This window comes from Pyxicephalus adspersus, chromosome 4 (assembly GCF_032062135.1).
Source record: "Pyxicephalus adspersus chromosome 4, UCB_Pads_2.0, whole genome shotgun sequence".
Lineage (NCBI taxonomy): Eukaryota > Metazoa > Chordata > Amphibia > Anura > Pyxicephalidae > Pyxicephalus > Pyxicephalus adspersus.
The window spans coordinates 60,283,876-60,301,802 of record NC_092861.1 but is presented as its reverse complement, the minus strand read 5'-3'; the positions used below and the strand labels follow the sequence as shown (position 1 = coordinate 60,301,802).

Here is a 17,927-nt window from a genome sequence, read left to right as displayed (position 1 = left end):
CCTTTACAGTGCATTTGGTGTGATGCCTTTAGACAAGGAAACATTTTTCTGCTCTTTCAGCCTCTCCTCTCTTTGCCTAATCTCCCCCTTATTTATTTTTCCTCTCTCTCTCCCCCACCTGATGTGTTCTCTTTGTATCCTGGGAGATTCTCTCCATGCTGAGGTTTCCATAGAAATTCACCTTGTTGATGTTGGATCTCAGTGAGTAGGTGGAAGGAGGGGGAGATGAGTGAGCACCACCTGTTATAAACTGTATGTGATGGAAAACTGCAGAGCATGTCTTATGCCCCTTATATATATTGCAGAGCATGAAAAGCCATACTTGCTTTCTGGCACTTATTATCGCAAGGCACTATATGCAATCCTCTCTCTCCCTAACAGAGCAACACGTATGTGTTGAGTTTGGAAGATCTGCGGCTGAACGGAAGAACCAAAAGTTTGGGCAGTTCTGGGGTTGTGGTATGTCAGATGGGATTCATTCTCATTGTTATGATGTTCCACATCTCCACTTTCTTTTCTCATATAAGTTTTCCCCAGGGCACAGCCTAATTCTTTAATATCTGTTTTTTTACTCCTTGCTAGTATGGTATTGATGTGAGAATAAATTGCAGTGTTTATTGTTGTGTTGATATAAGTAATGAACTGTATGTAGTACTATTGTTATCCATCTGTTGTGCTAACAAGAACATGCTCTCTAGATATCTAATCAACATGGTCAACTAACAAACTGTATTCATGCGGCATAAAACATTGTATGTGACATGTTTCACTTATCATTTCAAAAACTGCCTGTAGAATAAAATGGTGAAATTTCCCATATGTATAGCTTTGGATTTTCAATATGTAGAAATATTTTATCTTTTTAAATGCAAACGTGCCACCTGTCTTTACATGTGCTAATTTAAAGAAAGCTTAAAAAGTATATCTATTGATCTGTCTCAAAAGACCATTTCCCTTTTAAATAGTGGCATTGGTGAGGACCTTAAGAATACTATTGTAATATAAGAGAATGCACAAATATCTCATATGCCTGGTTCCTATAACTATTTTTTTTCCAGGTTTTCTGGTTCATAAGGCTCAGTGTTTTCGAGTCATTGTAGATGACTTAAATCAATAAACATTTGACTGTCGGGTGACAGCACTGTTTTCAGGGCCCAAAGCAGTCAATCAGATTATGTCTTTCATTCTGCCATACTGCAATAGAATCTAAAACATTCCTATGTGCAATAAGAACAATTCTTTTTTCAGACATTTCACATTCAGTGCAGTGAAAAGCTCATTGGTAATGTACTTTATGTCATTTGTAAAAGGATAAGCTTCGTTTAGATTCTACTTAACTCACATAATAGTTAAGTAGGGTAACTATGAAATATGAATTGTATTGCTCCTTTGTTTGAAAAAGACAGATGCAGTGAACTAAAACACAATACAGTTGGGAAGTATCTTTTGCAGACTTCTACACTGTTCTTGAAGCAGGAAACACAAAAAGTTCTGCAAAGCAAATAGGAAATTTAAACAGAAAATTAGCATTTTGTGCCCTACACTATCACCACCCGTTGCCTATACTTTTCTAAAATACTAATCCACCACATTTAGTAGCCAAGTCCTGAGCGGCTGCTATAGCCATGAAGAAGGGGTAAGAGTTAGAAGAGTGCAAATATGAAATACCTTGCACTTTTGGGTATGGGTTAGCATGTTTCTCACTCTCCCTTCCCTTGTGACAGTGGTTGATGCTTCCTAATTTGTTCAGCACTGTAACTCAAGTTAGTCCACAGCACAATGTAAGCTGTGGCTAGTTGGTTCCTAGCCCCAGCATCCAAATATAGCAGTGCATGAATTAGGCAGTTTTAGGGTGTGACCTCTTTACTTTTCTCTGCAGCTTAAAAAGTAGAATCATTTTACAACACTATAATACTTACTGTAATCAATTTCCTTAGACGAAATTCTCTTTTTAAATCTCATTTACTTATTGATTCTTTATGGGGCATAAACAGATATTTTTCATCACATATCATTTTTGTAGAGTTGTATTTATTTAGGTTCTTCCCTGTTATTATAAAAACTGGAGGAAAAGATAAATAGACTTTCCTAAGCTTGTGACAGAATCTAAGTTGTTGCATTGGGTAATATCTTAAAGATGGCATAATCTTGGCACAGTTAGTAATGTTCTATATACCAGTGTATGTATTTGTTTGATGACTCTAAATACAAGTATAGCTCACCTATATCTATGGTAGCACCAGACTGTGGTTTAAAGTGTACCAAGGTGATCTAAATGAGATATTGCAAATCAGAGGCTAAAAAAGTAGAAGATTTTTTTCATAATATAGGTAAATACATCAAGTTAAATAGGAACTAAATCTATCAATTAGTATTATTTACCATGCTTCTGAGCTAAAGACACTAGAAAATGTACCGATGTGTGAATAAACCCCTGCACAGGTCTTGCTAAACTGGAGGCCCAGTACCATTCTATCGATGGCCTTGAAAACAATTGTAAAGAAAGTTACTTTATTTTTTTGGTAACTTTTACTGATCAATTAGGTATGTACATATATATATATATATATATATATATACACACATTTATTAAACTGCTGTTAGCATTAATGTATTTAGCGTGTCTTATGTGTTTGTTGCATACGTAGAGTTATTAAAATAGATATTTACTCCCCCTCAACATCTGAGCATCTCCTGTCTGACATATCACAGTGACTGCTTTTTTCATAAATATAGATTTCTGATATCATGAGTGAGTTGAGAAATTTATAATTTATTTGTCCTTCTGTGTCAGGGTGCTTCGTGTTTCCCTATGGAAAAGGTGAAATATAGGAAGAGAGGAATGTTTTTGTTAGACATTTATCTTAGTTGAATTTAGCATACACAAGGGGCAAATGAAAAATTAACTTTCTTATTAGTAGAGGATTATTGCCAATTATACCAGCTCAGCATTCTCCCCAGAAATGTCTTAGACTGGGTGAGAAGAAGCTTTGGGCAGCTGGCAGTCCCTGTATTGTGACCCAACTTTTCAATAACCACCCAAAAACAGCCAGACAGAAAAGTGCTGGGTAGTGCACCCGGCTAAGAGGGGCTGGGGAGTTTATGATATCTACTATTTCCTCCAATAAGCCAGCACTGGTAGACTCGTTGCTACAATATTTTGGGTTAATAAATGAAAGGAAATTGTCTTGCAATTAGCTTCTGTACCTTGCAGCTGTCTGTTGTAATGTAACACTAGGAATACATCACAGGATCACAGGGTTGCACTACAGGTTTCAGATCCAGTTTAGGGGTATTTATACAGCTTGAACAAAGCTAGGCATAACTTTATTTTGATGTACATTTATTCCTTCTAGTCACATCTGCCTTTCCCCACAATGGAGTATGGTATACTTGGTGGTAGTGAAGTGCATTGGTATGGAATCAAATTGCACATTCCACCCTACTTTTCTCATCTGATATTGAACAATTAGATACCATTATTACTATGCTTACACAAATGAGTACTACGTCAATTTCTTCTCTATATATGCACATAACCTTTTTGACTATGTAACAGTACATCAACTTTATTTAGGTGTCCTTTAGGGCTGTTCAGCAGAATGTGTTATAGATTTTGCTGCTCTTTGTTGACCATGCCCGTGTTTCATCTTGTGTGATACTGACCATTTGATTGTGTAGCCTTGTGTAATAATTTCTGGCTCTCACTGCGGCCATCTGACCAATTCAGTGTGCCATACTACATGGAATGAAAATTTCTACATACCACTGCTTCCTTCTGTTCATGTAAATGCCATCCAATGAGATCATTCTTGGAGCTCGGTTTTTCTGAATACTTAAGTGTTAACATTTTTTGCTGTATATGTGTTATTTACCTATATGTTTCTTTTAGTTACTATATAAATTATTATACAAAGATTGAGATAGATATTTGTCTACATACACTTCTATTATGATCCTCCTAAAATTTTAAAAATAAGTATATATATATATATATTGCCTTAAGTAAATGATCACAGTGCAAATATTGAAAACATTTTTTTAGTTTAGTCAGTGAAAAGTTCTCTATTTGTATCTCTGCATTCATTAATTTGTTAGACATTTAATTTGGAAGATGCTTTACAGCTTCTTGAGGGATGCTCAGTTGTTATTTTACAAAATTATTTTTGTCAATCCAAAAGGAACAAAAAGGGTTACCCTGGAGACCAATCAACTGTTTTAGAATTTCCAAGTAATAGGCATTACTAAAAAAAATTTTGCATTATCTTGTTGAAAAATGCACTTCTCAGTTGTGTTCATGACTGGTACAACAACAGGATCAACGTACTGTGTGGCCATGATTATGCCAATCACTATTACCGGTGGTGGTCTTCCTTGATGCCCCTCCTTAACGGTTACTGCAGGAGACACTAAACTATAATATTCTAAGATGACAAACAGGTCAGCCCTTTCTTCTGTATGTCTCTGGAAATGAAATCATATTTAATACATCTTTGAATATACATGTGCATTTCCCCATGTTTCATCCATTTAAGTGTGTTGCATTTACAGACAATCAACTGTTGCTCCTACATCTCTTTTTGACATGGCAACACAGTTCTAAATTCCTAAACACATTTGGCCTGATTTATTAAAACTCTCCTAGTTACACATTTGCAAATGGTTAGCAAAGGATGCACTGATACCACTGTTTAGCACATAGTCATAGCAGTTACCTGCTGGAACATCAGATGATCATTCCCTTTGTGAACCCAATTACATTTGACCGGCACTGCGGATGGCCAAACATGGTAGATCAAGCTCCTACCCAGAACAAGAACACATAGCAAAGAAGAAAATGTGTTACTACCTGACATTCTACATTCTGGGGTCCGGATTAGATAAGGCCAAGCAAAGTCACCTAGATAAATAAAAATAATGTACTCTTAAAAGTAATGTAAAAAAAAACTGTCTAGTAAACTAAAGAAATGCTTTTAAAAAGTGAGAGTTCTGATTTATAATAATATAATGTTAATAATAAAAAGTTCCTTAATATTCAGTCCCCCAGATCAATGCTATTCTGTGATACCTGCGTACATTTTGCATAATAGACATCACATTGTCACCAATTAGTTCCACGCTCCTGTTTATCATGCATTGTATTTATGGTATTTCTGCTGTCTGATCTCGGTTGTATTTTTTCTGCAATAGTTACATGTTGAAGACGCTGGTGAGATGTTACCCAAGTCTCGACGTGCACTCACCATTCATGAAATTACGGCCCTTGCTCGCTCCTCTTTGCATGGTGAGTTTAAACAAAAATGTTATATACCTTTTTAGGTTCTTTATAATGGACAATAGTGTTCGTAGACAGTGGAGAGTAGACATGTGTAACAAATGTATGTTATCTTATGAAATACATCAATAATCTTTAACTTTCGATTTATTCACTTTTATTGGAGTTTCACGCTAACAAATAGTGTGAAAGTTTAGTAAAAGCATAGGAACCATTTACTATTGATCTTTGCTGCCAGTAGATGATTTCCAAATGGTTGCTATAATTACACAATAAATATAATTTGTTAATTATATAATGATCTTTCTTAGGAGTATACCACTCAATCGTAACACAAAAACAATGGTTTGGAATTTAATAAGATGGTTAATCATTCAACAAATAAACATATAAACATAAACAAATAGACATACAACATTTTATAAGACAATATCAAATGAAAAATAATACTAAATAATATATTAAATATTTATTATTGACCTGGACATATAATCTACATATTTAAATGTATAAATAACACATTATTCATATGTAGATATGTATCACATATTACTCATATGCAAGACACACTTGAAAAGAAGAAAGACACACTTTTATTGGGTATAATGATAATAAAACTAACTTTAAACTTGTATGTGATGGTTTTTCTCCTTTTTCATGCTTCTCCATAATTGTCAGTTATACTTCTCATACCCTTTCATACACATTTTCAAGGGGTGACTGAATGTGAATCTAGGATTTAGTTTTGCTATAATGTAAAGTAGGTAAAGTTAAAAAAAAAGATTTGTGCAGGCTGTCCTTGCTGACCTCTTGCTGAAAATACTAGTTGCTTGGCTCACAAACTAATTCTGTGGCTTTACTATTTTTTGGGTCACAGATTTGAAACAAGGATACAAATCAGGACTTGTCTTCCAGCGGACTTTATGTGAGCAATACTTGTTCCAGGACAATGACACTGATTGAAGCTCTAGAATTAGCCAGCTCTTTATGTAGAAAATATATAAATTAGAAATGGATTGAGCTGTTATTGAACGTGACATTCAGGTTATAAGGGCGCACAATTACTTGGTCTTGAAAACACACGGGTAAATGGTTGCAAACAGTTGTACACAAACACAATTACATGCAATTAGTCATACAGACACCTGCGTCTCTCGTCTTCTTTCTATGTGACAGGAATCTCACAGGTGGTGAAGGATCATGTGACCAAGCCTACAGCCATGGCTCAGGGACGTGTGGCTCACCTGATTGAGTGGAAGGGCTGGAGCAAACCCAGTGACTCCCCGGCTGCACTGGAGACTCACTTCAATTCATACTCACACCTAAGTGAGGGAGAACAGGAGGCCAGGTTTGCTGCAGGTGAGAAAGCGTTGGAACAACTGAATAGAGAAGAACAAATATAAACCTTTACTCGTTTTCTCTCTCATTGCTGTTTATGTCTGTTTTTTTTTTCATGTCCACTTTTCATATTGTTTCATTGTCCTTACTAACATGTGTGTTATAGAATACTCTTGTTGTGCCTTTCATTGATGTATCTTTTTCTTTCTATGAATTCCTCATCTTTTATGTTTTGCTGGTTGTTTTTAATGTGGTTAAATTCTTGGTACTAATGTACTGTGATTCTTCACACAATCCTCTGAAAACACCATACCTTTATTTTTGGCAAATATTTACAAGGTTTGGTATTTGTTTTGTTTTTTATTTGATATTTTTTGCCTTTTTGCTTGGTCATGTTTCTTTTGAAATATAATACACATGCACCTTTCTACTGTCTGTGCTTCCTTGGTTCTTGCTTTCCTCAATCATGTGCCGCTGCTGTCTTTCCATTTTTTGTATTTTTTCTGTCTACTGTTTATATTTTAACAGGCGTAGCTGAGCAGTTTGCTATAGCAGAAGCTAAACTCCGTGCCTGGTCATCAATTGATGGAGAAGATTCCACAGATGATTCATATGATGAGGATCTACAGCCCTCCATGGACCATTCTCAGTCAAGAGGTAGGTAATCGCACAAACACGCATCTAACACTACAAAATACAACATACAAATAATAACTGGCACACTGTAGAAAAGGTACATATCCTTTCTTATGACAGTGGATATTATAAATCTAGTAATAGTAAATCTGAGTACTTTAGAATGAACTTGCCCTTGTTATAAATATTTTACCTAGGTGGCCATCAGCATAATTCATATATGTCAGAAAAATCTACTTTATGTGATTTTGCCTTTTTTACACCTTAAAGCATTGGGCTGGCAATAATTGATTTGCAAGAAGCAGGGGATGATATCTAGGCATTCAGAAGTTTGCTCAGTTTCTTCTGTGGGGCTTGTGGAGTGTTCGTTTTGTTCATTTAGGTCATCCTGTTTTGAAGAAATTCAATATTTGGGTTTAAATAGATAACCTTATGTTTTATAGTCATGTGATTTACACTGCTCTGCCATGCTGCTTAAACACAGCTCTTGCTTTGTTTGCAGCATCTTTTGTCACCTGCCTCCTTTATAGACAATCATTGTCAAATGTGTAAGGTGGAGGTGGCCTAACTAGGAAAAAGGAGTTGTCATATGTTTGCCAGTATAGTGTTTTAGAGGACATAAGCAACTGAATAGAATTACAAATGTGTTTGTAGGTAAAACTTATAAAGTTTATATACTCTATATAGATATGTTTTTAGTGTATTATATGTTTGCCTGTAAGATCCATTTTAATTATTACACAGTATTAATATAGCGCCATCATATTACGCAGCGCTGTACAAAGTCCATAGTCATGTCACTAACCGTCCCTCAAAGGAGCTCACAATCTATTGTCCCTACTATAGTCATAAGTCATTAATATAGTCTAAGGTCAAGTTAGGGGGAAGACAATTAACCTAACTGCATTTTTTTGGGATGTGGGAGGAAACCCACGCAGACACAGGGAGAACCTGCAAACTCCATGCAGATAGTGTCCTGGCTGGGATTTGAACCTAGGACCTAGCGCTGCAAAGGCCAGAGTGCTAACCCCATAGCCACTGTGCTGCCCATTTTAATGGAAGTTATTATGAAGAAATTAACCCTCACCACCTATGCATTATAGATTTGTTGAAATATGTATTTTAAAAAATTGACAGATATTTTCTCCTGGATGCCGGAGCAGTTTTTAGAATTGGCTCCCACAGGAAGGGGCCACAATAGTACATCACAAACTCTATCACTAGGCATGTAGAGGTGTGTTCATGCCAGTTTGAGCAGTTTTTAGAATTGGCTCCCACAGGAAGGGGCCACAATAGTACATCACAAACTCTATCACTAGGCATGTAGAGGTGTGTTCATGCCAGTTTCATCTCTACTGCAGCCAACACAATCTTACTTACCAAACATGTTTTATTGATTGCAGTACTTGTTTCAACAATGTTAAAAATTAGGTCACACATCACTACACCAGGTTGGTTGGGTCTGTCCTCTTCTCATGTTTTCAAGGCTTGTTGTGCTCATCTTATCAGTTTTCTATAAATACTTTGAATATACTGGCCAACATTTTAGCTACCTCTGCTATACCTGATTAGATTGTATTTGTTTTGGAAACTCTTACTTTATGCTCCATTTTATGTTTATATCAGTTAATTAAAAATGTACATCCTTGTGTTCATTCATTTTCTAAGAAAGCATAGAACTCTAACTCTTATAATAATTTCTAGTGTTTTTTTTGGACATGTGACTGAAGGCCATTTTTTATTCCTTTAGATTTTCTAAGTCCTGTGCAGAAGGATCTTGTGTCATCCCGTGTATGCTGCTGTGACAGTGACTCCTCACGTACCTTGTCTCCTGAAACCCTGTGCTCCAGTCTTTGCAGCCTAGATGAAGAACAGCTGCTGTTGGGGTCTCCAGCTCAGCTCATTGAAGAGTCTTTGCTCATCAAACCTCAGTCAGTTTTAGGTCCCTATGATCGCCTTCATGATCTGGAATGTGAGGACTCTTCATATTCCATGTCCTTTTCAGAATCTTGTTTAAGTCCAAGTGAGGATGAGCTCATATCCTTCCCTCAGATAAGTCGAGGGTCAGGGATGCTCTCTTTGCGTAGAAAGGGCTCAGATGTGGTGTCCTCTGGGGTGGTATCTTTAGACGAAGATGAAGAAGATCAACCCTGACCTGAAGTCACACTGCCACTCTTTTAACTGCTGTTAGATTTCATTCCTGTTTTCTTTTACTGATTATGATACTTGTTTAATTCAGGAAATCATGGACTAATCAGAGGGCATTACCTCACCTAATCATTACCTTTACTTTCAAAATAATTTAATTTGGATATTTCTCTTGAGACTTTCCCTTTTTATTTTCTTCTTTATGTTCACTATCTTGTGTCTATTTTTGTTCATTACCTTTCTCACTTTTTTGTTTAAAAAAAATGAATTGCCTGTTTGATCTGTCTTAAGCATTTGGTCTGTTTTGCATGACCCTTGCCCTATGGTACCACTCTTACTCAGTGGAGAGACTTTAAGCTGTTGTCTGCATGTCTTGCACCCCACTTGATGCCACCTCTGACTGATGCCACTTCCAGCCCAGCTGTTGGTGTAGGAGTTCCCATTTAAGGACACTGGCAAAATGGCTTGTCCCTGTCATCTTTTTCATCTGTTTCCTGCTCTGTGGTTCCCTATGCTCCACAGATTCCAGGCAGCAGATTAAATTAACATTGGGTATGTTATGGATTCTGTAATATATAATACAGCTTCAGGACTGTAAATGGACTTGTAAAGCTCTGCTGACACTGTGGGGGACCCCCCCTCCATGTGGGCTCTGCGGGCGCATGCTTTGTGCAGGGGAGACCCTTCTTTTCTAGCGTTTTGTACACGTCTGTTTGCTGCTCTTGGAAGGTCTTGTGCTGTAACATCGAAAGTTGTAACTCATTTTCCTGCGTCTATGACTTGACCAGCTGTGTATATATATATATATATATATATATATATATATATATATATATATATATATATATATAATGTTTTCAAGGCTTGTTGTGCTCATCTTATCAGTTTTCTATAAATACTTTGAATATACTGGCCAACATTTTAGCTACCTCTGCTATACCTGATTAGATTGTATTTGTTTTGGAAACTCTTACTTTATGCTCCATTTTATGTTTATATCAGTTAATTAAAAATGTACATCCTTGTGTTCATTCATTTTCTAAGAACGCATAGAACTCTAACTCTTATAATAATTTCTAGTGTTTTTTTGGACATGTGACTGAAGGCCATTTTTTATTTCTTCAGATTTTCTAAGTCCTGTGCAGAAGGATCTTGTGTCATCCCGTGTATGCTGCTGTGACAGTGACTCCTCACGTACCTTGTCTCCTGAAACCCTGTGCTCCAGTCTTTGCAGCCTAGATGAAGAACAGCTGCTGTTGGGGTCTCCAGCTCAGCTCATTGAAGAGTCTTTGCTCATCAAACCTCAGTCAGTTTTAGGTCCCTATGATCGCCTTCATGATCTGGAATGTGAGGACTCTTCATATTCCATGTCCTTTTCAGAATCTTGTTTAAGTCCAAGTGAGGATGAGCTCATATCCTTCCCTCAGATAAGTCGAGGGTCAGGGATGCTCTCTTTGCGTAGAAAGGGCTCAGATGTGGTGTCCTCTGGGGTGGTATCTTTAGACGAAGATGAAGAAGATCAACCCTGACCTGAAGTCACACTGCCACTCTTTTAACTGCTGTTAGATTTCATTCCTGTTTTCTTTTACTGATTATGATACTTGTTTAATTCAGGAAATCATGGACTAATCAGAGGGCATTACCTCACCTAATCATTACCTTTACTTTCAAAATAATTTAATTTGGATATTTCTCTTGAGACTTTCCCTTTTTATTTTCTTCTTTATGTTCACTATCTTGTGTCTATTTTTGTTCATTACCTTTCTCACTTTTTTGTTTAAAAAAAATGAATTGCCTGTTTGATCTGTCTTAAGCATTTGGTCTGTTTTGCATGACCCTTGCCCTATGGTACCACTCTTACTCAGTGGAGAGACTTTAAGCTGTTGTCTGCATGTCTTGCACCCCACTTGATGCCACCTCTGACTGATGCCACTTCCAGCCCAGCTGTTGGTGTAGGAGTTCCCATTTAAGGACACTGGCAAAATGGCTTGTCCCTGTCATCTTTTTCATCTGTTTCCTGCTCTGTGGTTCCCTATGCTCCACAGATTCCAGGCAGCAGATTAAATTAACATTGGGTATGTTATGGATTCTGTAATATATAATACAGCTTCAGGACTGTAAATGGACTTGTAAAGCTCTGCTGACACTGTGGGGGACCCCCCCTCCATGTGGGCTCTGCGGGCGCATGCTTTGTGCAGGGGAGACCCTTCTTTTCTAGCGTTTTGTACACGTCTGTTTGCTGCTCTTGGAAGGTCTTGTGCTGTAACATCGAAAGTTGTAACTCATTTTCCTGCGTCTATGACTTGACCAGCTGTGTATATATATATATATATATATATATATATATATATATATATATATATAGTTACACATATAAAGATATATAAAAAGCAAGAATTGTACATTATTATATTGAACTGGTTTATTCTTTAGGTGCTGACAGTAGGAGTCTGGTATGAAGATCATGGTTTAAAAGGTACATACATATACTGGCTCATGTTTTACTGACTAATTGTGTGTTCTTTTCAATTTTTATTGTGGTGTATTGCTATAAGTATTTTATTTCCTTTATACTAATTTATTATTTGCATGAGTCTGCCTAAATGGTGAAAAGGTAAGTTTTATTTATTTTAAATATATTGAGAAAAGGCGTCACCAAGTTTTGTTTACTTGGATAACTACTGTAAATCTTGAAATACTTTACAACATGGTTCACCACCTATACTGAGGAATTCAAGTATATCTAATAATACTAAGTGCAGAGTTAAACATATAGTTGTCTGTTTATGAAGATATATTGAAATGTACATGCTTTGAAATGCCCAAATATCTAAAGAAGTTTGCTCTTTTACTATCTATTTAAGTAGCATATGACTGGTAAATAATGTGTAAACAGAAATGGAAACTCTGAAAAAGAAAAAAAAATTAAAGAAGACAAAATCCCTGAAAATTTGGAAGTGGAGAAAAACATTACACGTACAGTAACTCACCACTTGCAGAAACTAAGACATGTCATTCAAATGTGGCAGATTTCTATGCAAAACTTGAAAGGGGAGAACTGACACAATGTGGCAAATTTATTAAAGCTCTCCAAGACTGGTAAATATAGTTTATCATGGGAAAACCTGAGTGATCCAGCAAACCTACAATGGACTTCTTAAAATGCACCCCCTAATAGTTGGCAATTGTCTTCAGCCTCTATTAGATCCATTTCAGGTTTGCTTGATTACCCAGGGTCTCCCAAGATAGCCTAACTTCTCCACGCTTGGAAAACTTTAATAAACCAGACCCATTGTTAAAAAGAGTTCTTGTTGCAGCAATGGTAGACCTTCTGTTGGCTTAAACAAATATAGTTCTCTTATTTTTTTACCTACCTTATAAAATGGGGTGTTTGCCCCATCTATGATTTGCAAAATTGTTTTTTTTTTTATGGTACCGCTTTCTGGAAACTTGAAAAAGGTTTGATTTATAAGACAGGGAATAAGACATTCTCTCAGAATCTTCCAGGTCTATGTGTTTCAATTGCAGTAATTCCCACTAGAAAATGTGCGAGGGAATGTCACATTCACTGTTTTGCAAATAGAGCCCTATGAACTGTGGAATGTTGAATAGTAGAATGTCAACAGCCTCTTGAATCCAGTAACCATGATCTGACAGCAACATTTGTTCCACAATGTTGCTTAGATCATATTTCTTCCCCATTCTTATGTTTGCTAGAAAATATATCTTTTTGACTGTAAGCATCATTTATTAATCACAGCTACGTTAACTACATGCCTGTTTGCATTAAAAGCAGGTGCTCCAAAAAGGGGCCTCTATGTGCAATTAATATTATTACTATTATTATTATAAATAATAATAATAAACTGTATTTATATGGCGCCAACATAATATGCAGAGCTGTACATTAAATAGGGGTTGCACATGACAAACATGACACTGAAGAAGGTGACCCTGGCCAAAAGAGCTTCTAAAACCATATGTGCAATGTTCCATCTAGATGAACATATTTTTTAAAGCAGTCAGTTATAACATACATAGTACTGTTTTAAACACTGTAAGGACCCCAGTGACAGATGCATGTCACCTGCAGTTGACCTATTTGTGAACTCCATCAACCTGCTTCAAGCTCCTTTTGCTTTGCCATTGACTCATATAGGCACGTTGTTAGTCCTAATGCAAACAAATGTTTGTAGAAATGTCAGTCCTGAAGCACAACTTAGATAATTATCTAGCTGTACAGGAGGATCTAAGGTGGAGTTTATGGCGAAATGGCACTTAAGTTTTCTAAACAATATATTAGTTATATTAAAATCTAATGTTTGCAGTCTGTAGAAGAAAATTCACTGATGAATCCAGACCACATCTGAAGACTTTACCAGGTAAGTAAAATTCAGGTATTGCACTACAGCTGTACTAGTTAATGTTGAAATTGTTTATTTCTGGATATGAGTACAGACTTCTTATCAGCTAACTTGTAAACACGTTAATATAATTACTTTTTAATAGAAAGCTATTTGTAACAAGGAGCACTGAGTTTTTTTTTTATTATACATTAGCTTTTACACTCTGACCTTTAACTAGGAACTACTTCCTTTACTCTGATTTATGGGAACCTACATTTTAAATTGGAGTTTTATTGATTCTTGCTAAACAGTGTCAACCTTTCAAATAGCTTTTTGTTTCTTTGTTGATCTTTTAAATTTATTGTCAGAGATTAATAAAACCAGAACAAGCTACACGTTAATTGAACTTTTCCTCTAGACAACACTTTAGAGTCTGCCAGCCTCACATTCCAGGATGAGTCCCTTCTGCTAAAGAGTATAGCGTAAATACTGTGGGGAATACAGAATCAGCAAGAAAACACAGATCAGCTAAGAAGAGACATGTCTGTCTGGTATACTAGCAGACATTCAGGCAGCCAGGTCTTTTGTTGGTGCTTGAAAAGTCCATCATTTGCATGTTATAATATAGTATTTATCTAAACTTTTTAGATTTTTTTAGACTGTACATAAGGTTTCAGGCGTATGATTCTTTGCAAGCCAAAGCTAGTTTTTTGTTACACATTTTACTATCATTGTTTGGTACTACTCAATTGTCAATGATGGTGGTTAGCTTAATGGTATAACTATAAAAAGCAGTGCAGTGTATGCCATGTCTGTATCTGAAAGTCTCAGAAGTGATTTCATGCATTTATTTAAAAGTGCAAAGAGACATCATTGCCTTACATAAACATGTATTCATTGATGTTCTCAAAATCACTTGCTTAGCCACCATACATAAATTACATGATTTCAATGGTGCAGTAAGTTTCAAATAGGTGTTAATAACATTTGGTATATATAACAGGTTCAGGAAATTTTTAGAACAAGAAATAATTAAAATGAATATTCTGAACCAGGATAGCAGTACTACATTTATTATTTTTATCTACAATGGCAGCCTAATTGCTACGAAAAGGTTACAGAACAAGGTTATATGGATAAAACATAACTGTGTTTTTGTACATTCATGTTGTAATTATTACATATGAATACAGTGGCTGTGATTGTTATTAGGTGCCTTTTTATATAATAGGCTTGATTAAAGGTAAATGAAAAAGAGTGGGCATGAGCATTCAGATGTATACATGCATACTAAATGCACTTCAGAACCCATCTAACATATCCTACACTGATGTTCTAAAATAACAAGCACTACAATTGCTAATTTAAGAATGCAAGGAAGGAAGACAGCTGGTAAAAAGAGGCATTTCAATCAAAGCAAAATGTCACCACTGTCTATAAATGGTCTGTTTTTTCAACATACCTCCCTTTCGAACTTACTGTATATTCCAAGCAGCAATATATCAAAATAGGTAAGCCCACTTGCAATGGCAACACCTTGGCACAAAGCTGATTTGTTAACGCACATTATATACATTAGGACTATTTAAAACATTGGCATATACATTTAGCATTGTTTTAAATGGCACCCCAAGACGAATAAACTTTAATGCCCATGTGTTGTAGTGTATCCCAACACACTACTCTGCATCATGGTGCTCTACATAAATACTGCATATTTATTTTCTTGGATGTTTTAGTGCACTGCAACCTGATCATTTGAGTTTGCTGCTTAAAAGCAACACATGGTAAAGCACACAAAAAACAGGTTAATGCAGTAAGATGTAAATAGGCAATTACTGATATCAATACTCACTATTTAGTTTTTTTTAATAATAACATATTCCAGGTCCGAAAACTTTATCATAAATCACATTTATAGGTTAGGCACCATACTACCTAGCCTAAACACACCTTTTTATAAATGTACAGTATTATAGAAACACGGTGGCCTATGTGTGCTTATTTATATGCGTCTCAGCTGCTTAGTATATATTGTGAGGTTACAATTTGGTTGGACACAAACAATTTGTGCACCCACTCTAATGGCAGAAAATGTACTAAATCTTGCCCAAGACCTATCATTTGCATTTTTAACTTTAATTGTAAACTATTCCGAAAGTAATATACCTATGTTGGATGGTTTATTATTACAACCACCCCCATTATTTTGTACCCCTAGTATATTGCCGTAACCTAAAAGCCTACAAATACCGGGTTTCCCCGATTTTAAGACATCCCCATTAAATAAGCCACCCCCGATTTTTGAAAAAATAATTAAAATAGGACACTCACCTGTGAATAAGACATCCCCCGATATTTGATCCTGTGTCTGCTCCTGGCTGCAGTGCAGAGTGAAACTGAAAGTAACAAGCTGGCATTCTGCACCAGGAAGGAAGCTGCTGATCCCTGCCCTAACGGAGATCCCTACACTTAATTACCGGTAAGTGAACAGAAGGGGATAATCAATGGCATAGAGTGATCAGAAGAGGACAATCATTGCATAGATTGATCAGAAGGGGACAATCATTGCATAGAGTGATCAGAAGGGGACAGTCATTGCATAGAGTGATCAGAAGGGGACAATCATTGCATAGAGTGATCAGAAGGGGACAGTCATTGCATAGAGTGATCAGAAGGGGACAATCAATGGCATAGAGTGATCAGAAGGGGACAGTCATTGCATACGGACTGCATGCAATGACAAAATTGTACCCTACTCCAAACATTGGCATAAAACAATTCCTTTTTACTAAAACCTATACATGGAAGTTGTACTGTTTTTATTTTATAGAAAATCATTACAGAAGCATTTTAGGTAAATATGTAATGTACAATATTTAGTGTGAAGTACTAGAATATAAAATTCATATTAAAAGGAATCTTAACCTCCATAAATCTCAAATGAATATAACATGAAATCACATAAACTCAAATATATGTCAGTCTGTAATGAGCACTTAAAAGCATATAAAAAAAGAATAATAACTTTGTAATGCTTCTCCTGCTTTATGCCCGACAGATGTTCACATTAGTCCACACTGTCCTCACCGTCTCTGTGTACTTCTGTCACCCCATGGTCCATAATTTAACACATGCCTGTTCTAATTCCTTCATATACAGTGTTACAAATTCCTCAAATCTCTCCCTGAACATTCTTTTCATTTCATCATTTACCAAGCTCGATCTACACCACCTCCATACATGTCATACCACTTTTACTTCTTTGTTACCCTCTGCCTGCCTTGGTTTCTGCTTTATTCACTGCACCATCTCTTAGTTTCTCCACTTTCTATCCACCTTCTATCCTTTTTCTGAACTTCACCTTTTGCTCTGCTCTATGCACACACCACCTTTTGTCCTATTTTGTTAACTCCGCCATTCACTCCGTCGGCACACTGCCTTCTGCTCATGCTTTGTCCACTACAAAGTGAGGCCTGGCTCCAGGACCAAGAAGCTAGTTGCACTGTCCCAGTATGGTGTCTGGTGGACAGGGATTGTGGTAGAACAGAGGATAAATAAAGGTAGACAGTCTTCAAACCAAATTTTAGAGCCATAGCAGGTCACAAGGCAAAGCCAGGTTTAAACATGGGAAGCAATAGGCCAGACAAAGTATTGAAAGGATGGAGAAAATTTGTGGACAGAGGTCAAGCTAAAGTAATTCTAGGAGGCAATCAATCAGAAAATCAAAAAGAGCAAAGATTAGAAACAGGTAATAATTCAAAAGAATATACCCACAGATATTACAGAAAACACTGTCACAGTGTGCCCATATTTAGGTACAATACTACACAACAGTTGACCAGTCGGGTCAGGCAGACAAGGGTGATTGACAACAGGAGCTCGATCTCCAGATCAGTGTTTGCCCCTGATATACCCAGGGATTATACAATCTGACTAAAGACCAGAAGAGGCAGCTGAAGCACATGTACAGTATATAGCTGTGCATGCCCCCAGCTGATATTTAGAGGCATATCTGCCTGAAGTGCAAAATTACACACGGTCATGGATGAATTCAATTTTTTGCAGCTTGGAGGTCTGAAGGAGTTTCCACCACATATAGCAGAAGCAAGAAAGCCAGTCTTGGAAGGCTTGAAGATTAGTGATAGACCGGAAAAGGAGAGGGGATTTCTGACCACTCCTGG

General features: G+C 36.5%; 1 protein-coding gene across 4 annotated transcripts in view; it reads left to right on the top strand.

Moving 5' to 3' along the window:
* The window catches only part of FAM131A (family with sequence similarity 131 member A), a 43,961-nt gene extending 33,753 nt beyond the window's left edge, over positions 1-10,208 (top strand). For 3 of the 4 annotated variants that reach the window (XM_072408400.1, XM_072408402.1, XM_072408401.1), the window contains 4 exons: positions 5,191-5,284; positions 6,452-6,634; positions 7,142-7,270; positions 9,000-10,208. In XM_072408400.1, the coding sequence (XP_072264501.1) occupies positions 5,191-5,284; positions 6,452-6,634; positions 7,142-7,270; positions 9,000-9,403 (810 nt within the window). In that variant the 3' untranslated portion in view covers positions 9,404-10,208. Of the gene's footprint in view, positions 1-286; positions 460-5,190; positions 5,285-6,451; positions 6,635-7,141; positions 7,271-8,999 lie in introns of those variants that run through there. The other variant, XM_072408403.1, reaches the window with a different exon arrangement.
* Positions 10,209-17,927: the final 7,719 nt, after the last annotated feature.